General features: G+C 36.2%; 1 protein-coding gene across 3 annotated transcripts in view; it reads right to left on the reverse strand.

Annotated features, from left to right (window-relative positions):
- ANKRD12 (ankyrin repeat domain 12) overlaps positions 1-22,959 on the reverse strand; it is a 59,320-nt gene that overhangs the window by 22,825 nt on the left and 13,536 nt on the right. For 2 of the 3 annotated variants that reach the window (XM_038130197.1, XM_038130198.1), the window contains exons 2-5: positions 17,285-17,422; positions 10,837-10,984; positions 3,219-3,365; positions 1,981-2,181 (exon numbers count right to left, since the gene is read on the reverse strand). In XM_038130197.1, coding sequence (XP_037986125.1) covers positions 1,981-2,181; positions 3,219-3,365; positions 10,837-10,984; positions 17,285-17,371 — 583 coding nt within the window. In that variant the 5' untranslated portion in view covers positions 17,372-17,422. Of the gene's footprint in view, positions 1-1,980; positions 2,182-3,218; positions 3,366-10,836; positions 10,985-17,284; positions 17,423-22,959 lie in introns of those variants that run through there. The other variant, XM_038130199.1, reaches the window with a different exon arrangement.

Genomic DNA, 22,959 nt, shown 5'->3' on the forward strand with positions numbered 1-22,959 from the left:
ATCCTTTCACAATGTCCAGCCTGCCAACTCTAGTGCTGGCTTGCTGTCAGTATCTGTTTCCTTCACTCTTGTTCTCACACGGCAGTATCATTCTGGCAGATATCCCATGAGCAGGGTTACTTCCTCCATTACTAATTCATTTTCTGCTCCTTTAGTTCTGCCAAATCCTTAGCTAAAAAACCCCTAATTCTCTAAACTACACTGCATCCTAAATTCCTACTTTTCTCCACTCATGACTCACTGCTTCAATCCTCCCCCTCTTCTTGACTTCTCCTTCTGCACAGTATTTTGAAGTTCAGCCATCTCTGCTTCTCACTTCAGATCACCAATAAAAAAAATCTCACTTGATCCCAAATTTTGAACGAAGTCTCCAAAACTTGTATCCAACTGATTCTCAGAACCAGTTCACAGCCACTGTCCTTTTTCCTTCATCTTCCTTTAAATAATATCCGCCCTAGGTCAGACTGGGATGAAGCTGTGAAGTTAACTTCCTTCAGAGCAACCCATACAGTAATGTGCACTGCACTTGGGAGCTACACCAGTACTCACAGCATACTGGTGTTTTGGCTACTGCTGAACAGGGCTTGTGAAGTGTCAGGGCTTTCTCTCTGCCTCCTCCAAACCAGAGTCTGGGAGGGGACATAGCTAGGACAGCTACCCAAATGCATATTCCATACCATGGGATGTCATGCAATAAAAGCTCACTGAAAGGAGAAGGAAGGAGGGGAGTTTGTACATAATGCATTTGTCTTTCTTTCCAAGCATCTGTTACATGTGCTGAGGCCCTGCTTCATGGGAAGGGACTGAATATTTGCCTGACGATGGGAAGTAGTGAATGAATTCCTCTTCCTCCTTTGTTTGCACAGGCAGCTTTTGCTGTTCTTATTAAATGGTCTGTAACACGACCCACAAGGGCTTTTTTCTATCCTATTTTCTCCCCACACCTTGTTGAGGAAGGGAAGTGAGAGAGCAGGTGGGTAGGCGTCTGGCAGCCTGCCAAGGTCAACCCACTACATCTCTTCTTCAAATGTTTCTATTATTCTCCCAGTGATTTCTATGGGCCTGTCTTCCCCTGAACCTCCTCCTCTTTTTCTAAAATTGCTCTTGTCAACAAGTTCTTCTCATCTCCCCTCTCAACTTCTTTGAAGATCTCATAGTGTTCTACTTCTGCTTGTCTTCTCTTCCTCTCCATGCCAGTCCTGGGCAGATTCATGCTCAAATACAAATTCAGCTACCCTCTTCAAACCAAGAAATTACCCATCTTCTTACCTAAAGTCAATATTTCAGTTCATCTCATTAATATCTTCTGTTGAAGTCATGTTTTAGCTGACAACTAATTGCGCTATATAGTTCTTAGCTTCTTCCACAGGAGCCTGCTACCTCAACTCCTCTCAACCATTCCCACTAAGAACACAATTCAGACCCCTAAACTTAAGAATATTGTATATGTTACAACTTAACAAAGCTCATCAACCATTATGTAAATCACAGCAGATACTGATGTATCAAAGCTGTCATTAATCCAGCAGGACTAGATGACAACTGCAATATACCACTCTCCTCTGCCTGGCTGCATATCAGTTGCCCCAGTGAAGACACTGCACATCACAGCACCATCACCTCTACCTCTACTAAACTTTGCATCTCCTCACACAGCCCACAGCCTCACCATTTAACTTTGCCCAGCACAATCCTACCAAGTTCAGCAAGAACACAGAAATCTGCGCGCACAGATATCTGTCAATACCTACTGCATCAAGGCCCTGGACACAACTGAAACCTCTCAGTATTAAAACACTGTTCTAATCACACACTAGGTACTACAGTGTGCCAGTACTACCACTGCCACTAGAAATGAAAAACACAACTTTGGGAATTTCCATGAAGTTATATTTTTTCATTTGCATACAACATGAATTGAAAGGAAACCTCTGTCTTCAGTCTTAATTTATACAGTTAAGAGTACTCATATTAACTTACCTGCAAAATCTTTTACATTTACATTTGCACCTAATCTGATTAGCTCCTTGACCTGTTTAACATCCCCTCGAATCGCTGCCATATGTAGAGGAGTTTCCCCTCGTTCATTTCTCTTGTTAACTTTGTCCTTTTGTCTTGAAGAAGAGGTTGGAGTTTTCTTTTGTGTTGGTGTTGTTTGTAAGGAATGATTTAAGGTGGAATCTACAAAACAAGTTTTTAAATGGTCACTGTTAAGTTAATTAAAGTGAGAAGAAGTAAAAAGATTTTCAACACTTGCCTTCAAATATGATAATGACCAGTGGATAATTATATTTAAATAAAAGACGTTTCACCCTTCACAGGTGTCAACACAAGGCTGATTTCCAATGTGAAAAAGTGCATTTTGCAAAATCTTACTATTTTAAGCAAGTTTCTAGGAAAGATGAAGTCTATCCAAACTATGAGGTTCACTGGTATAAATTCTTCTGAATCAAGACAAGGTGAGATCACACAGATCAGAATCTACCCTGCTTCCCCTTCCTCCAGCAAAATTCCACTATATTTTTATGTAGTGGGATGCCAATTTAAAGAATTACAGTCTGAGTATTGGACTACATACAAATCACCAGCTGTACCAACACAGCTGGACAGCTGGATAGTTCCTTAAGTTCCACAGCTGGGTGGACTGGATAGTTCCTCAAGGAAACCCAGCCATTTGCTTTTAAATAGCAATTTTGTAAAAACTTCACACCTGTAGAACATATACATATGCAAAGATTTTTTTTAAATGCAGCTGGACCAAGGACAGTTTGAAATGGTGAATTAAGAACAAAATGTGTCCCCTCTCCCATTAAATCAGAAGGAAATTGTCCCATTTCCTCCTAACTTAAAATCCTGCTCCAAAGTGAGAAAATGAGATAATAGTTAAGCTTCAATAAAAATCAAGAAAAAGAAATTATTTCAGGCTTTAAATAATCCACATGGAACAGTGTCTGAGAGGCAAAAATAAACAAAGGAAGAAATTAAATTTTCAATTTTTACAGCTATCACGGTGCAAAGCTTTTCACATAAATATAGAAGATCAAGAATTTTTTATTAGATTAATCATCCATGTGAAATAAATTTTAACAGAAGTATGAATGATTTAAAATATTTGAAAAAAATAAAATATTGTTGAAAAACATCAGTGTTCTGAACATTCTGACTAGGACAGAATTAAACAGGCAGGAGGGAGAAAACTGTTAACTCTGTAAGATCACCTGGGCTGTTGTCTCTTGCTGTCATCTGCATGAGAAGTGCCATCTGTTTGCGCTCTGACAGAGGGTAACCAAAAAGAATGCTAACGGGTGCTGATTTCTTGTTCCCAGCATCCTTCTTCATCTTTTTTTTCTCCGGACCTTCCTTCTCTAGAAATAGGAACATTTCAAGACTCAAACTGCAGTTCCATCAGTATATTTTTCTAAAAATAAAACCATCCCCTTAAGGCCTGTAAACTCGTGACTGGTGAGAGGTGATGAAAACCAGAAATTACACCTTTAACTTACTGCATTTGCATTAGTGTTGGTTACCTGTTCTAATCATATTAGGATAACAAGCTACTGAGATAAAGCACTTATAGCTGTAAGCAGGATTACCAAAAAATTCTAACAGATGAAAAACCTGTTTCATAGAAGGAATGTTGTGTATGTCACAACTTTAATTCCAGAGATTAAAGCCAGGAACTTAAAATCTGTGTAAAATCAGCTGGTCAGCTTTCAACATTGAACACAGATCTGAGACTATGCTCTCTTCTACTTCTCTTAAGATACCAGGTTAAAAATTAGGAAAAGACTAGTTAATATTCGTAACTGCTAAGTAATTGTTTAAAAGATTGTTTCTCTCAAAGTCATCCTGGTATTTTGCCTTAAGGCAATTTCTTCTCTAGAATTCATATCCTTCAAAAACGTACAGCTATTTTATAGATACATAACTTCTTTCCTTTTATCAATATTTACAGAAGCTGTTTAATATTTCATCTCCAAGTTTTAAACCAGGAGCTAAAATTACACATCTGAGTAAACACATCAAAAATAAAATAAAACAAAACTCCCACCAAAACCAAGAAACCCTGTCATCTGCAAAAGCAGAAAACCTTAAAACAGAGGACTCCACTGAGGAAAACTTCACTGAACTTCTGCAGAGGTAAAAATTAGAATCTTAAGTCCCTTTGAAGTTCCTAGTTATCATTTAACTTTCTATAGTTCTGTCTTCTTTCTTGTACCATTCCTTTCCTCTCAACCAATTTTCTGCCTTCCCAGCCTTCTCTAAATCTCACTTTCTAGGCCTGATTACAGACACAAGCTCTAGCAATGCAGTGCTCTTGAGGCACAGGAAGGCACATCAACAGTTCTTATCTGGAATTCCATACTGACCCATAAGAAATACACGATTTTATGGGCTAAACAATTGCCAGTGAGAGTATTTAAGAATGGAAAGCTACAGACCCATGTACGTACTTTAAAAACATCTATAAATTTATCCATCATGCTTAAAAAGGAAAAAAGATTCCTTTTACAGAATCAAATGATAGTTTTTTTCCTAAACTGCAGGCAACTCAGTCTTGAATATCTAAAAAATTAATTCAATACCCAAATCAACACTAGTTGTGTTGTGCCCTATTGGTAAAAACATCTGCATAGGAAAATAAAAAAACCCAAAACCTTAACAGTAAAATTGTACTTTAAACTTTTCACTGCAAGCATGCTGTTCTTTCTGCAAAGATGAAGTACAGCATATTCTCCACTGACTAATTTAGTACTTCCATTGAAATAACACATTTCAGATTGACCAGCATAATCAGATATTTATTAGCATATGCTATTTACTGCTCATGATTCTTTCCTTGAAAAACACTTATTTTCATTCTGAATTATTTCTTACCATTCTATAGCAATTTTCAGCTCAAGAAAATAATGTATCAAAAGAAATGAAATAAAGTTTTTGATTATCTAGGTTTTACTCTTCTATACATTGAGATAGTCTGAGTTTTTTGGGTTTTGCCTTTTTTTTTTTTTTTAAATCAGCACAATTTATTCCTGCCTCATGTTCAGTGCTCCCTTTCAGTGGTAAATTATTCTTCTATTACACTTTATTAACACAATGGAACACGTTTGGAAAGCATTTCTAGATCTTACAAATTAAAGGCACCAAATAAGAACACAACTGCTCTCACCAAGTTATACTGTAATTATGCACTTACTGCTCAAAAGAAACACAATTTTATTAAAATGGATATTAGACTCCATATATGTTGTCAGTTAATCTAAACAGTTGAATAAACAAAAATCATTATGATCAACAACAAAGCTAAAAAAGTCTCAATATTATAGCAGGTGCACCTAATAATCCCCCCCAACCCCCCAAGACCGCATGGATATGACTTGGTTCTGACAAGAGGGGTGGAAGAAAGCAAAAAAAACCCCAACCAAACAAAAAAAACCCCAACCATACAAAAACCCCAAAACCCAAACCAAACCAAAAACCAACAACAACAACAAACAACCAAACAAAAAGAAACAAAACCAAAAAAGCAAAAAACCAAAAAAACCCCAAAACAAAACATGAGAATGTGAGTAGGGCATATAAAATAAAAAGTTTTATACATCAAAAAATAAATCAATGTTCCAAGAACACCATCACATAGCACACTACCCTTTAACAGGATGAGACCAACTTAACATTTAGGAACTTGAACTTCTTAGCTATTCGTCATCTTATGGTAACAGAAAACTTTCACCACTGTGAACTTGAACTTGATGTTTCTACAATTTGAACAGCAACAACTTCTCTAATAAAGGAATAAAATCAGTCTAAGATACTAAGTTTAGGTAGAATTTCATGTATAAAACTGACTATGAAAATCAGTTGGTTTGGGGATTTTTTTTTGTTAGTTTGTTTTGTTTTGGTGGTTTTTTGTGGGGTTTTCTGTTTGTTTGTTTTTTTCATTTTTTATATTTTGTTTTCAGGTTCTATGGAACACAAATATCTTCTATTACACTCACATTCTCATCACCTTCTGCTGTTCTTCAGCAGTTAGAAATGAACTTATGTTCATTAGAAATAGAACATAAGAGATTTTTTCACTTTTTATTAAGAAAATAAAACCTAGAACTCTTCCAGTGTCTTTATGTTCCACCACCTTTATTAAATAAACTTCATAATACACAGACAAACCCCTCTGGACTATATCTCTTTAAGATTTTCCCTTGGCAACAGAAGCTGTTCACTGAACACTAAAAAAAATATATTTTGAAATACTCAGGTTATGTGAAACAGGAATTCAGGAGCATCTGAGCACTTATTTGTAAAAGAGCTCAATGAGATTCACTCACAATACTAAAACGTACTGGCATGAGGAACATCAGAGACACTGGTGATTGTTTAGGATAATTTACACATGACAGATTTTGTCCCAAGGCAAACAATAATGTATCTGGTTTTTTGTTTGCTTGCTTTTTTTTCCCCCCAATCAGATAAGTTACAAATACCCACTCAAGTAATTTTTAATGCTTTGGAAAATTAAATTATTAAGTAATGTAATACGTGGATTTCTCAAAACAAATAATGCCAAACTAACGGAGAATATCACTGGGTAAAATAATCACCTCACTGGATAAAGGAAATGAAGCAAAAAAAAAACCAACCCCAAATTCAAACTTCAGGGCTCATCATACTCTGTTTTTTTGTAAAAGATTCCCAATATAGCCTAAATTGTAAAAAATAACAGGATCAAAAAACAGGACCATGCAAAATTAAAATATGAACTGCTTGAAATGAATGTTATGAAGCTGTAAGATTGAACGATATACAACCAAAGAAGAATATGTTCGTTGCTAGGTCAAGACCACTTCTGTAGATGACGAAGTTCAGAGATAGAGTTTACAGAGCTCTGTGTGATCACTGCAACCTGACTGAAGTTACTTCCAAGAGAAAAAAATCCACGACTGGCTGTGTTTCCTACCCTCAGGGAGAGAGAAAGCTTAGAAGGTGATGCAGAGACCCCACAGTGCATTTATCAATAGGGATTTCAAAGTACTATCGTGATACCTAATTAATCACGTTTATGACATATTTATTCAACAAAACCACCACACAAAACCACCTACACTTTTCTGCTTGTAGCCCAAACAACAGTTAAATGAAGTTGTTATAGTTGAACAATAAGCCCAAATCCAGCAAGCAGTGGGTGAACAGTCCCTTCAACTCTCCCACCTCTGTAACTACAGAAAGCAGGAGCACAGGACCTGTGTTACTGTGATGCACCCATGCAACATCAAGAGGGCAGTTGTTCTGCTCTTCTGGATGTCAACTAAGTGCTAAAAGAAGTATGACTGTGCCAGGTTTGGACTACTCTAAAAACTGAAATCGAAGGGGTCAGAAAACAAAACCAAGATCCTGCTATTAACAGTAAATCTGGATAACATAATTTCCAAGAAAGATTAACGAATTATCACATTCAACGTAATTGTAACTCATTGTTGTTCCTGAATAATCAACTCTGTTACAAGACTCTCTTTATAACTGAAAGATTTTTAGGATTTGCAGTTATGTTTAAGTATTATGAAAAATTCAACTTTCTCTCTTCAGACTCGTAAGGTGGAGAAAGCAAACAAATTTGACCTCTGCAAAATCAATACCTATCTATTGTTCTTATTCCAATAACCACATCAGAGGTTACTTAAAACTAACCAGATTACGTAAATAAATTAAGAAAATGTGAGCAACTCTGTTTAAGTAGTCTAAATAATTGATGGCGTTTCAATCAAATTGTGATTTTGGATTGAGAGATTTAAAAGCAGAGAATTTATTTTAAAATATATGAAAAATTCTGCTTTGATCATCCAATCCAGCAGTTTCAATCAAAGCTTGCATGTAGACTCTACCCTAAGATTTACTTATAAATAGGTTAAAACTATACTGCAGTATAAATAAATTTGCCTGCAGGAAGTATGCATTATATTATATTTTTGTGGTTGCTCTGACCAAGAACGGGGATGTCACAACAGAGCTCTCGGTTTCAGGAAGGCACCACAGCCAGGGGAGTGTCACAGCCCTGCACAACAGAAGAAACACAACAGGATGCTGCTGATAAAGACAGGGACAGAGTGTCCTTCCAGGTGTGTCCTGTTCCCAGGGGCCTCTTCAGAGGGCCACAGCTCTCCTGGGACTCACATTATCCTTCAGACTTGCACAGACTTTTAGAGTACACTACAAATGCTGTTTGGTTTCAATCTTGCCAAAACTGACTGGGTGTAAAATGTACTTTGTGTATAGTGTTGCAGAAATAAAAAAAAAAAACCAACAACAACAAAAAAACAAAAACAAAACAAAACAAAAACAAAAACAAAACAAAAAACCAAAAAAAACCAAACAAAAAAAACCAAAAAACCCCCCACAAAACATTTCTGTGTAATGTCAACATTCATTTTGGCTGTCCATGTTTATTATCACTTGTAATATTTAGACAAAACCTGAAACAAAACAAAACAACAAAAAAAAAAAGCCCACCAGAAAAAGGAGCAATTTTTACAAAAACAAAAAAAGGACAAAATTTTACTTTACAGAAGACCCTGGAACTAGAACCAAGAAACCTTTAATGATGTAATGCTCTAAAAATTAGGTATCTCCATTCTTTGGCTCATTTACATGCCGATACAGGATGAAATCAAATTGTCATGCAGTTGCTACAATCAGCTAGTAACCCTATAATGTATCTTGGGGATAAACTATTTATTAAACTATTAAACTAAAAAGTACCTCTTTTTTAAGTACCTCTAGTTACTTTTACATTTAGGGGTTTTTTAACTCAGACATATTTTTATAGACCTTCAAGCTGACAGGAAGCTTTTCATTACCTTTTCTTTTTCCCCCTCTGTGTCTGATTACACTCTAATTGCCAAAAACTTACTTTCTTCCTTCTCAACATTTGCCATTCTCTGTACACGGCTATCGGGGAGACACTTCTGTCAGAGGTAACAGTTTAGCTCAGTGACAGCAAACCTTTTCCATGTATAATGCTACGTTTGTGCCAGAAGCGGCACTGCATTTCACAATCACTGATGTCAGTCCTAATCCATGTCAGTGACAAACTTGGCACCAGTGTAAGTGTCTAATTCCCAGTAGTCTAATCTAATTGGTCAGGCACAGAATCTGCATTACAGGAACAGTTTTTTTCATCCTAGCAATGCTCCTGCTCCGAAGTTTCTGGAAGGTTTATGTACCAAGTTTCCCACCTGCAAAAGGACAGTTGCTCTAACCTCCTTACCTCAGCAGAAATTAAATGTTGACCAAGCTGTGGTGTTTGTTAGCACAGTTAAGAGCCACATAGCTTCTACTTTTATGTTAAATATTTCCTGCTCCTACTTGAACTGTCTATTTCACCTCCCTGCTACAACTTCTGGCCAAAAAATTTGCAGTGTGAGCACTGTCTTTTTGTGCATGTATAAGTGCCTGAAGTAATCAATCTTGTTTGTGGCAACTGTAACAATAGATGCTATAGCAAAAAAACCACAAAAAGTTCTGCTACTTTACAAGATGCTTGGGACAATGACTTATTCAAAGTTGATGAGGATGGAGAGACATGACAAAAGATTTCAACTGAGAAAACTTTCAGTAAGTATTTAATATCCCATCTAAATACATTTACTTCCACTATGAAAAAATAGTTATGGTCTAATCTCAAGCAAAAAAATTAATAAAGAAGGTACTGGGAGCATACTTCTAATTTAGACATGGTCTTTTCAAAATCAAATGGTTATGTGAATAGAGCGAGAATGCTGTAAAACCACTGGGAACAGAACTAAAGCCAAGAGCGTTGTTTTGTAATGTGACTATTTCAAATACGGATTTCATAATACAGTCTCTTTACAGTAATAAAAATATGTATGTATTATCAAGGAGCCAAATTTGCATGAAATCAATCCTGAACAAAAATTAAACTCACATTGAAGTATACACTTCTACCTCGCATTTAAATCTACGCATATTAAGGGAACTACCTGGTCATGAAAATATTCAAATGTACAATAAGCAATGTACAAAAAACTGCAGCACTGAGCCTTTGAGAAATCTGGTGAATAGAAATGCATTTTGCCGGCCATGGATACTGTTTGGTTATCAACTGAACTATTACTGAACTATTACTGCACAATGACACAGATAATTAATTACCTAAACCCAGAGATAACTGTACCTCTGGGAATGTATCCAGCTCCTTCCATCTTGATTTGAAAAGTACTGTGTTAAGAATGGCAGTTTGAAGCCTTGAAATCAGTTTTAATATATATAAACTTAAGCTGGGAAGAACTACTTCGCCTCTGCAGAGAAGGTACGGGTCACAGGAACTTAAACTGAAAGGGAAGTGTGCTCTCCATGACTAGTTTAGTTAGCTCTGTCACCTTGGCAACCTTTTCTATGAAGGACAGTACATCTACCAATCTATCCAACGCTCTCTCCCCAAAAAAGGCTATGAAAGGCTGACAGCTGTGTCTCAAATCAAGGCATTCACATGGTTTTTCATCTGTTTACTCATTTAAACAAATGGACCTCTAGGGATGACAACACAAAGAAAGATTTGTTACTGAAACAGAAGGAAAGAATGAGGTTAGGAAACAACTGGAGAATATAGATCAACTATGGTGGCATGCTGGCCATTGCTAATGACAGGATGAAAGCCTATCAGACTGAGAAGCAACAATCAGAAGGAAGCAAGCAACTTTTATACTTAGTATTCTTTTTAAAGAGGTAAAAAAAAATCAATGTAAAAACATAATATACAATTAATTAAGTTAGGACTTATTTTACCAACAAATAATTAGTTAAGGAAATAAAAAGTTCTACCTGCATCTGAATTGCGATCTTCATTTCGGGATGGACTAATAGTAAAAGGAAGTTTACGTTTCATGGAAGACTTTTCTTTCATCTCCTTCCCCACATCACTCCTATCCACTTTTGGAGTTTTGCTGTAGGATGCAATCTTGTCCTTGCTCTAATATAAATAAAAAGTATACTAAGTAATTTTTGCATAAAGCAGGATAGTCTTAAATATATACAGACTGAAAAGACTGGTATGTGAGAATGCATGTGCTTGTGTATAAGTACGTGCATTACAAAATTTATTCAATAAACAAAAGAATCAATTGTCATTTCTTTTTTAAATTACTAACTTCTATGTTATTTCTACTTTCAGACACATCACTGTAGAAATGCTGTTCACTATTAGAGGCATAACTAATTAGCAAAGGAGCAACATAAACTGAACAAGAATTTGCCAAGTCTTGATGACCACCCCAATTTCCTTCCCTGACCATAACAATCCCACTAAAAGCACATTAAAAGCCCACACTGCAATTCAGATTGTGAATTGTAAACCCCCAAAAACCCCTTTTATTACCCTCCCCTGCCTCCACTCCCACCCTATGACCCATCAATACAGAACCCCCTTTCTATTTCAACAGTAACAGTGCAATGTTTCATTTGAGAAAAATCTATGAAGAAATGTTTTAAACTGATACCCAATTTAGAAGAAAAAAGGTACAAGCTATTTGGATTCTTGAATTGTATAAATCTAGTGATTTTGGCTTATAACCCATATTTCAAATAAACAGAGAAAAACCTAAACCAGCTCCCTGTTAACTTATACTTGATTACTTCACTAATATAGGAGGAAAGAATGCAAAAGATACCAGGTTAGTGTAAAGACTGCTTGATAAAGCCCTCTGCAAACCCAATATCTTAGCTACCAATCAAGTTGCAATGCAGAGACATCTTTTCTGTACAATACGTGCTGCAAAAACAATTATCCACTCTGTCAGCTATCACAACTCTACAGTTTTATATCATTCTAAACACATGATCAGATGAAATTACTAATAGATTAACTTCCTAAAGGTAGAAGAATATACGCTGCCTTGCCAATCACTGAAAACCAAAAGGCTGTTCCTTGGTAGTTCTGAAGATTTATTCCGATTGGAGGAAAATTTAAAAATAACTTAAAGTAGAGGTACTTTAAGCACCTTTCCTTCTTTTTCAAAGAAACCAAACTCAGGCAGGAAGATATCATCTGACAGACTGAGTTTAAAAGGTTGCCAAAAAGTTAGTCAGAAGTGATTAGAAAAAGAACCTGTAAAAAATCCTACAACCTTCAGAAGACAAATATCTGTACAAGGGAAATGACAAAGAAGGCATTAGTCTGTTTCAACAGAATTCCTGAGGTATAAAGGTTGCTGCCCTCAGAGAACACCTATCTTCTTCACTCCAAGTTTAGAAACCCAAAAAACCACAGTAAAATGCAGAATAAAATCCATACACCAAAACCAAAACCAACTCTCCTACAAAACCCCAAAGGAAACAACACCCTCCCCCTCTGATTTTTTTACATGCTAGAACAAAAAAATCTAAAACCCCAAACCCCCTAAGACTCCCCTAGGCCCTTGAAACATTCAGTGCCTGTGGTATTAGTTATGAAAGAAGTTAATCCATCTAACACAAGTCATCATTTCCAAATGCATCTCTAAGTTGGCAAGAGCAGATCCAAACTCCATTAAGCCTTTCCCCCTCTCTTTTACCACACACACAAGTTTCCCACTTGAGCCCAACCTCATCAAGAGCTTTTTTATCCCTTGTTTCAAACAAACCAATTATTTCTCCTATCTATGTATGGCAATTTCCCACAATATGAAGTGACATCAAAATCTTATTTCTTTCTCTACAATATTATCTTATGTTTGGTACTATGCAATAGAAAGGATGAACTAAAAATAATTTAGAATTCCTAAGCAGAAAATCTTGGTTTCGACTTCTTCAGCAGAAAAAAAAACCCCAAAAAAACAAACTCACAACTTTTTGCAGTTAGTAATCTTTAAAAAGAATTCCTTTTTTGGGGGCACTCCTCAGTAAAATACATCAGTACATGCTCACAAAGAGGCACAAGCTGCTTAAGTAATTTAATAGCTTTACATTCATTCTTAAATTGTTTATATGTATTATGTTAAATATTATGATACACTAGTTTTTGAATAATGACTGAAAATTAATTTTGTGATAATCTAATTAGGAGGAGAGACAGTTCAAAATGCATACTTTCAGATAAATAAAAACACATTGAAAAAATTTAAAAAGACTATATACAGAATACACAGAAACTGGAAAACAAAGGAGACTATTTTGTTCCTTATCTAATGTGGAAATAAGCATTCAGCGGTGGACCTTCCAATCCAAAAGATGCAATGAACAGGGTGTTTGAGAAGTCTGTGCAAAGTTGATGCTATTTATTATTTTTGGTGACAATGCTGAAATACAGATACAATCAGATATGCAGACATCATCACAACTGAGAGACAGGAAGAAGCAATGAGTCCTGGCAAGGCGAATGTAAAATGACTGATTTGAAAAGCAGTCTTAATGCAAAACAAAACAGGAAAAACCAGGATAAAACCAAGGTCCTACAAACTGATAAAAAAAATTAACTGTACCATCACAAAATGCTGTGTTAGAAGACAGAAAACTCTTAATGGCATCCTGGATACAACTTCAAGTAAAGGAAGTAGAGGAAGTAGAAGTAGGAAGAGGAAGTAGAAACCCTGCAGGTTAGATCAGGCATTCCATTTTCAAGAGAGAGCATTCACTGTTCTAATTGTTCCCGGTCACTGCAACAGCATGGACTTCTCTTTCTCAATGTCCAAGGCAAGGTTCAAAACTCAGCATCAACAGGTCTGCTGCATTACTTTAATGTGACACATATAAGCAACATAACATGAACTTGACATTTTTTATAAAGTAATCTGTAAATCCTGTGGACTTTCTAAAGAGGTTGATTAATCTCAAGTGAAAATTGCTAATCAGATAAAACACTGAAGAGATGTTGATTTTCAGAAAACTAAACTACTGCTGCAAAGTGAAAAGCATTACATACTTTCCATGTCCACTACAGCTAGAGAACATAGAGAACATTTAATGGCTTTGGACTGCAACAGGAGACTAGCAAAGGTTATTTATCCTTCTACTAAGTATCTAACTCTATGCCAGTCAGCATAATTAAGTATCAGAATAAACTGCCCAAGGAGACAGGAATTTCCATCAGGCAAGCCTTTAAAGAAAAGGTCTGGCAAACATCTGTCAGGAACTGAGTACAGCTTATTCTACTCTGGGGCAAATGGATGAACTGGATCTGCATGTCTCAACTTTTAATGCATGCCTCACTGAAGGATGTAGTAACAAGCAAGAATTTTCTCTGTCAACAAAACCATACTAGTGTGCTATGATGAGGAACACATTTTTAATCTGTTCAACAGGAACTGTCTCAGAAGGCTAACAAACAGCAGTCTGGACAATTTCTTGATATCCCATTCCAGCTCTATTGTCTGGTACTGCTACAACCAATGACAAGACAAAAAAGGAGACAACAGAGAGCCATATAATCTAGCAGATGCACTAAGCCCTGAGAGAACAAGCATTCCTTTTCTGCCTATCAAAGATAATTACATACTGAAGCATATTCTGTATGGTACTAAATGGTTTTGGGCACTATTGTTGGAGTCTTCCAAGGAGAGAATTAATTCTTACAAACTCCAAATATGCTTCTCCTTTGGAAGAGATATCCACAGTTTACTTCCCAAGTTTGGCTATAGGAAGTATAAATTCACATAAATTAAAATTTCGTCATGTTCACGTTAACAAAATATCTCATGCAAACATTAGATGGTCTAGCTGCCCTATACACTTGTACAATGCATACATGATATAAACTCAGCTTATTAACAGCTGAGTTAACAATGTTATTTCTAATGGGTTTTTTTGAATTCTCAGAAGACCTGAACACATAGTTGATTCACATAGCTATTCACTGGTTGTTAGGACTGCATAATAAGCATTAATTTCTCGACAAATATGAAAGATTATGTCTAATAATAACAACAGTAACTTCACTACATTTCTCTGTCAACAGCTAAGAGTGCACAATTAGAAACAGCTAAACAGTGTAAAAACTATGAAATGGAAATAAAACCCTGCAAGTGTTTTTTCTTTTATCTTATGCTAACTATTGGAATAGTCTTACGCCATTTAGGTCACTACAGTTTTTATTTTGTGAAGAATGAGGATTTTTTTATGGACTGGTATCCTTCAGCATTACTTGTCACTTGTAAGAGGCACTGTTCTTTATGAACATTATTTCACACTAGGCCTTAGCACTTCCTAACACCAATTACATTAGCTAATGAATCCCACAATTTTCATACTTCTAATGATTTAAGAACTATAACTTTTAAATTCATGGCTGCAGATGTTTATGCATTGAGAAAAATCCTTATTTGCTTTACAGATTATTTCCACTACCTTTTGAAGCTATTTCATTAAAATTATCACTGTTGATTGGCATGGTCAATCTTTACTTCAGAGCTCTATGTTCGTGTATGTAGTACAGATTTACCTTGATGACTTTGTGTTGTTCAAACTCACACTTCACTCTTAGCCTATTGCCTGCTTGATTTCAAATAATTTTCTTGGCTGAATCTAAATTCTGACATTTTCTGGTTTCATAGGCCACATTTTGGCAATATTTTCTCTATCTTTCCTAATCCACTCTGAAGAGTGCAGATTAGTCAAAGGCCAGCTGAACACTTCTGACAATTGTCCATTAGAGAACAGGTATGTAACAGTTTAAGTGACTATTTAACATAACCATGTATTCAGTTCTTCTCAAAATACAACAACTCTGTTTATTATGCTAAAAACCTGAATACAGGAGTATTAACTGAAACACTTATACTCTCCATTAATAATATTAATTCTCTGTTTTTATTTAGGATCTTATATTACACATTGTTTTATATCATGCAATTCCAAACCAAACCCTACATTATTCTGATCTCAAGCTGTCCTCTGTACCAGGGTGGACAGTGAGCACAGTGAGCAACACTGGACAGAACAGTGCAAGGAGTTTATCAGCTCACTTTTTGTTATCAACTTAATCAGTCCATCACTGGGATTCCATATTCACAGCCTTTGTTGAACTTCCATTTCCTAATCTTTCTCTAAATTACTGAATGACACTTCAACTATCTTGACCATATCCCAAATAAAGACCAGAATAAATAGGGGAAAAAAAAGAAAAAGAAAACCCAACATTATTTCATCCCTTTACTAGTGAGCTGATTTCCTTTCCCCATTTTATTGTGTTATCTTCCTCATCTTATCTAAGTAGTTCATCAGAGTGAGCAGAAAGAATTACCTTTGCCTCACTTCACTGGGACCAATGAAACAAACTAGAAAGAGACTAAAAGGTCTAAAGGTTTCTATGAATGTTTTTGGAAGATAAAAAGTTACACGTAGATGCTGAATCTTCTAATCTTCCTACTTTTTAACCTCCTCCTGTCTTATACCCATTCATCATCAAATGGTCTTGCAGAGAATACAGATTTTGACACAAGAGTAAGTATGACCACACACACAGAGAAAATCCTTTTCTAGAGCAGACAGTTTTGTAGATTGTTGGGAAACAAACACATTCTCTCTCCTTAGGGCAATGTGCATGTCACTCATCATTGTAAATGCAGAGGATTACTCCAGCTTCTGTTATTCATTAGTAGCACAGATAATTTCATGGTCTATTGTACAAGTGTACTAGGCAGACAAACTGAAGAACTGGGTGATTTGAAACTCGCCTCCAGAACTCTGAAAATCATGGGATACTTCAAATTTATAAACAACACACCACCCTTCAGCATGACATGACATTCTTTCACTCTCCAACACTCAAAAATGGATTGTACAATTTTTAGATGGGACTCCCTTGTACAGGAGCTACTCTAAAGCTTTGTGCAGCATTTGGCTTTTAAGTCCTCCTTCACAGAGGGAGTAAGTCCCTCTTTTATAAAGGAATACTGGAAACTGCTGTTTTTCTTTGGTCTGTGCTCTGTCACAGGCCTTCACACGTCTTGTGTGTTTGTTACAGAGAGTAATACACAGTAAAGTAAGATAAAATATGGATTGTTGTTCTTGTGAGTATATGAAGACTCCAAATTAGCTAAGATATGGAGACTATATATTAACTTATATCAAATAACCAAAGAATCCAGCTCCTTTTAAATTAACTTGCACATTACAATAAAAGTCAAATTATGTCCCACAGTTTACCTTACAGTTAAATAAATGTAAAAATGTATAACTTTTTTCAATACTGAAGCTGTCAGAACACAGATTCATATTTATTTCTTCCTATTACAGCAAGAAAAATCACGAAATATGCTTCATTTTACTGAAATTAAATGGGCATTAATATAAATTTTACCTTTCTTGCAGTTGTTTTTTCCACCATGGTGCTATTGCTGTCAGAATTTTCAACTTGAACTGTTTTTGTAGACCCAAATTTGGGCATTTTATAGCTGTTTAGCTAGTTGTATCTTGTATCAGAGGGTTCATCCTGTGTCTGAAAAACAAACAAACAACATTACATAAATATACACACTGCAGTGTCATTTCAGGACAAATGTTACTGCAGATGGTAGCAGAGCTGAACAGTACCCCAAAAAAGATGACTAATGACACCTAGCTTCAAGCATCTTCCCCACATGCAGCTCAAACCTTGGGGCAAAACCCCAAAAGGTCTAACACAGCTGCTGCTGGGGACGGTGTCATGAAAAAAGCACCGAGTCAGCTGCTAAACTACCTCATCCCTCTAGCTTACCTTTTTGGAAGACTGAACATTTTTGGCTATTTTAACAGGTTCATAGGTTCAATATCTCACTTTGTGTTAAATGTCCTAAGGCTTAGAAAGATGAGCAAGATTTCTAGCAACACTGAAAAGAGAAATAAAGCCTCCTAGCCTGGGAAACTGAAATACTGTATATTCAAAGTAGCATGGAAAAAAAAGTCAAGTCTTGTGATTTATGATCCTTTATGGATCAAGAGATGCCTGTTAGAAGCTTAAACCTGGAACTAGAAATCTTAATTTCCACTGTCTACCAAATCAATTACATAAGCCACTTCTAGAGACAGATAAATCTATATAGATCTATATAAAGCTCCAAGAACTGTGTAGTGTTTCATCTCCGTGGTATACCAAACAAGTGCCATTACAGATTCACATGATGGAAGAGGTCCGACTTGCCTCTTCCACAGCAGGAAGAGCCACCCTTTTTCTAAGAATGGCTGAAAGGAAAGGTCACCAAAAGGTAAAACTGCATTTGACAGCACTTTAGAGATGGTGACTTTTTATGGGTCTTTTTGAGTTGATGCATTTTGTTACAAGTATTTACGTGATCACAATCTTACTGAGCTGTCATAATTTTATGCCTGATAAAGTCACCATTTCAGGTGTAACACTTCTATTGTTACTTTACCATTAAGATTTTGGAATCATCACATAGAGAATTTGTTGCTGTCTTACGACCATGTCTACTATTTTGGTTTAACACAGTTAACTGACAACAAATCTGGTGCAGATGATTTTGAAAAAACTATTTTGCACACTACACCTGACACATGAGACATTGATATTCAAACAAATTTCTACATCCTGCCCACACATCCATCCCCCACAAAGCTTAAACCATGGAAAATTTGAATATTTGTCTAAGATTAATACTGTTGTATACAACAATGTAACGTGCTACCTTCTAAATCTTCCAGAATAGGAGGGGAAGAAAAGTTCAAAAAGCTAAATCCTTGAGACAGAGAAGTAGGAAATGCTGCACTAAGGTCTGCTGTTTTCCTCCCTTTCCCCTACACCTGAGGAAGTTTTTTTTTGTTTTGCTGGGTTTTTTTTAAACACTAACCACAAGCTGATGAAAAACAGGAAGAGATTAATTAGAAACAATCTCACATTCTATAACCAGAATCTTGTCTCCACTATGATACAGTATTGTGAAACTCATACTGTTCTACCCTTAAGACAAAAGAAACATTACTATATTCCCTTCATTTAATCCTAAAGAAGCAACATGTTACTATCTTCACAGAATACTACTGTGCTGATTAGACCAAACATAGAATATTACCATAGTAGCAAATATCTGTTCCCATGGGTTCAAAAAGGGACAAGTCATAAATCTGCTTTTGCTCATTTAGCCTCTCTGTAAGTTTCATTTGTAACAATTCCCATTGTATATATCATGATTACAACTACTTTTAAAAAAACAATGGGTCAAAGTTTTCTTTATTATTTTAATCAGAATATTTTTCATTGCATATGCTGCTGTTTCCTTTCCTTCCTTTTTTACTGCTACCTGGCTCCCTGAAACTACCTTCATTCCTGCTATGCTTCGCTTCCTTTCCTGGTTTCATATGGCATTCCCTGGTGTATGACAGCAAGAAGCCAAACTTAATGAGTTTAGTAAAACTGATTAGCTTAGGCTTGGCTCCCTTGATCTCATTTTCCTCACCATGAGGAGATGCCCTTCACAAAAGGCCTCCCTGCATATCTCACCTGGACAGCAACAGTTTATTTTTTAAAATGGGAGAACAAAAAAACCCAGCCTCAAGTATTGTACAGGGGCAAGAGGATTACGAAAACACTTTCAAAACTGATTTCAATTAAAGGTATTTTTAATAATACAGTTAGCTTAATATACAAATAGAAGTAAATGAAAACAGCATAGGATGTTTCCATTTTCTTTACCAAATGATCATCAGGCAGAAGCGGAGGTGCAGGAAGCTCCACCTGAACATGACAAGAACTTTACTGTACAGGTGACCAAGCACTGGGACAGATAACCCAGAGAAGCCACGCAGTCTCCCTCACTGGAGGTATTCAAAAACCCTCTGGACACAATCCTCTGCCATGTGCTCTGGGATAGCCCACTGGGCTCCCTTCCAACCTGACCCATTGATTCTGTGATCAAAAGCAAATGTGAATTAATGAAATTCTTGACACAAGTAAAATATGTTTTGGAAAAAAAAACTGCTTTGGAAGTTTACTAAAACTGAGTGTCACATACTGAATTACCAAACAGAACCACCAGACTCTGACAAACAGCACTATTTCCATAAAGCGTTTCAAGTATCAGATTGCTGTTGCACAATTGCCATGCAAAATTTAAAACAGACATAAATGCACCACATATTTGGGAGAAAATACTTTTCATAAAGGGTAGATATAAAAAAAAAAAAAAAAATCACTATGGTGGCCAGAAATTAGGCAACCTATTCAACTGGTGATTACATAGTGTATATAACAATAAAATTTTCTGCGGAAGAAGTGATTTTACTGACATTTCAACTTTTATTTCTATTTGTCTGGAGTTCAATGCCATTTCAACTCAAGTTCTAAACACAAATGTTTGCATTCATAGTGAAAATGTAGAACATTAACAGGGTCTTCCAGGGAAACCTAGATCTGCCTGCTTTGTTTTCCTCACCGCCATTTCTTAATGCAATTACTGGTTTATTAGACAATCTTGATGGCACATTTTGAATCACCAGAACCCTAAATTAAAAGTTAAACTCTTTACATTCAAATTATTCTCCTTTGTCACAACAAGCAGTGTCCTTGCTTTTCATCTGACACAAAGGCACAGCTGTGCTTTCTTTCAAACAAACTGATTTCAAGCTTTTCAATAAAACAGAATTTGCTTCCTACTGAAGAAACTTCTCTGTATGTAACAAAATCAGATATTCTTATTTTATGTTTGGACATCTCTCCTGCACATTCATTACCAATCATGAGTCATACTACTGTAAATACTCTTGAACTCTTCTCTCAGTAATTTTTCAACTAAAGAACTAAAAATTCTATTTTCTCCTTGAAGTAACAAAGGTAAGCATTTAGACAGATCTATGGGCAGTGACATAAAATGCTAGAATTATTTCAGATAAAAAACCCTGGACATTAAAAAAAATCCCCAGAAACACCAGAATTTCAGATATAATTAGCTACAGAAAATTAGCGATATAATAAATCTCTAATGCCAACAAGTCACTGTATTAATTTGTATAAGCTTACATCTAGCACTGATGAAAAAGCTTGTCTTTACTTATGTAAAAAACCAGCGAATTCAAGCAGTACTACAACGGTGCTGCTGCCACTGTCATTCATTCCTTTACATCTTTCAGTCTGTTCTTCTGAGACATTAGGGGCCATGTGTTTGTATTAGATGCATATGTATGATTCACTAATGACTTCTAAGCCTGTATATGGATTTTCTTTTAATTTGACAGCAGCAGAAATTTTCAAATACATTAAGCACAGGGAAAAGGTGGCCAGTGGATAAGAAGAATAACAATAATAATCCATCACCGTTTTTCACACGGGAAGGCTTCAATATGAGCTTCATGACATACTGCCTGTAAGAAAACTCCACATGAGATGGCCTTTGTAAACCACTTTCCTTTTTTCTCTTACTTATGGGGAGGGAAGTTTCAGTTGAGACCTGCACATTACCAGAGTCAGTCAACCACAAGACACAAATTGCTAAGAAATTAAGCATCGTCTTTGATGCTTAAGCATCGTGTCTTCCCTTTAACACCTACAGCAAAATGTTACAGGATGCTTTGGGAAGGTTTTCTTTGGTAGCCCTGCTGTATAGCTGATCTTGAAGGTTAGCTGCCTGCTAGTATTATATCAAAGCAAGGGGGCACAAGATTAACCTTCTATGGGAATACCAGTAATTGATGAGTTCATTTCCAGGACACTGCATCTACCCTCCTGCTCTAGAAATCATCTGCATTTGAAAAGCACGGGTCTAGATTAAGGCACTCTTCTCAACTACCTCTGCTACATCTGCAGGGAAGAAGAAAAACAAAACCAAAATCAAACAAACAAAGAAATCCCTCTCTTTTAATAAGGATTTACTTCAGACTGGGAAACAGTGAATCAACTATACCAAACTTCCGCTATAAATAGCTGACAGGAATGCTTCAGAATGTTATAATAAAATTAAACTACTGAAAATGACAACTATGGCTACATCTAAATTAGCAAGAAGTAAAGAATTATCAAGAGCAGATCTGTAGAGTGGAACAGCTGGTAAGAAAAATCCAAATTTACATTAGTCACATTTAGCAGATTTGCTCTGGACTACTTCTAGTGCAGTTCCATGTACTAAATGCACATTAAAAGTTGGAATACATTCAACAAATTCCTAAACACGTCTCAGTTTAAACCAGGAGGAATCAAGCTCTGAAAATATTACGCATAGCAAACTAAACTACAGTGAGGAGAGCGGATAGTCACCGATTTAAACTAAGACTGACCTGATTTTCTCTTAGCAATCTCCTCCTTCCCAGCCCCAGAAATTTGTCTCTTCCAAGTTTATTTTGAAATGACTGATATGATCTAGATCTCAAAGCTATTAAGAGTCTACCAAAGGAAAAAAAAAAAGTCAGCGGATGAGTACAAGAGAGATGGCTAAGAACAGCTGAACTGAGGGAAAGGCAGGCAAAAGCCAACATTACATATTCTGTTCAGAGAAAGCCAGCTGGCCAACCCGTATGTACACACTGGCTAATTAAGAAGTATGTAGGTAGCTCACGCCTAGCCATACCAAATGTTATCTGCATTCTGGTGGGAGTGTGTCAAAGACAGATGAGGTTAACACACTGGGAGAAAGGGAATGGGTATAGTACAAAGGATCAAAAAGCTATAGAAAACTGGTATTTTCAAATCCTGTAAGAAGCAGAGTTTTAGCAAAAAGATGTTCATTTAACTAAGTTTAACACTCTGTGTTCTTTTTTCTTCTTATCAGGAAAGTGCAAATGACTTCAGTATTTTATTTCACAACAAAAGCATCCTTCAGCAATCAGCTCAGAGAAGTGATTTCTTTCCAAAAGAGAGGTTAACTAATTATTAATGCTAAATGAAATGTGTGATGGGGAGATGTAACAGCACTGCCAATTATTTTCTTCTTACGGAACTCAGTCCTTCTGCACAGTTACTCAACCAGAGCCAACTGCTACACAATGAAATGACTCCTGGTAAAATTAACATGCAATCAGATCAGCATCTACCTTTTCACCTACAGTGTCCAG

The sequence above is a fragment of the Motacilla alba genome, chromosome 2 (genome assembly GCF_015832195.1).
Source record: "Motacilla alba alba isolate MOTALB_02 chromosome 2, Motacilla_alba_V1.0_pri, whole genome shotgun sequence".
In the NCBI taxonomy this organism is placed as follows: Eukaryota; Metazoa; Chordata; class Aves; order Passeriformes; family Motacillidae; genus Motacilla; species Motacilla alba.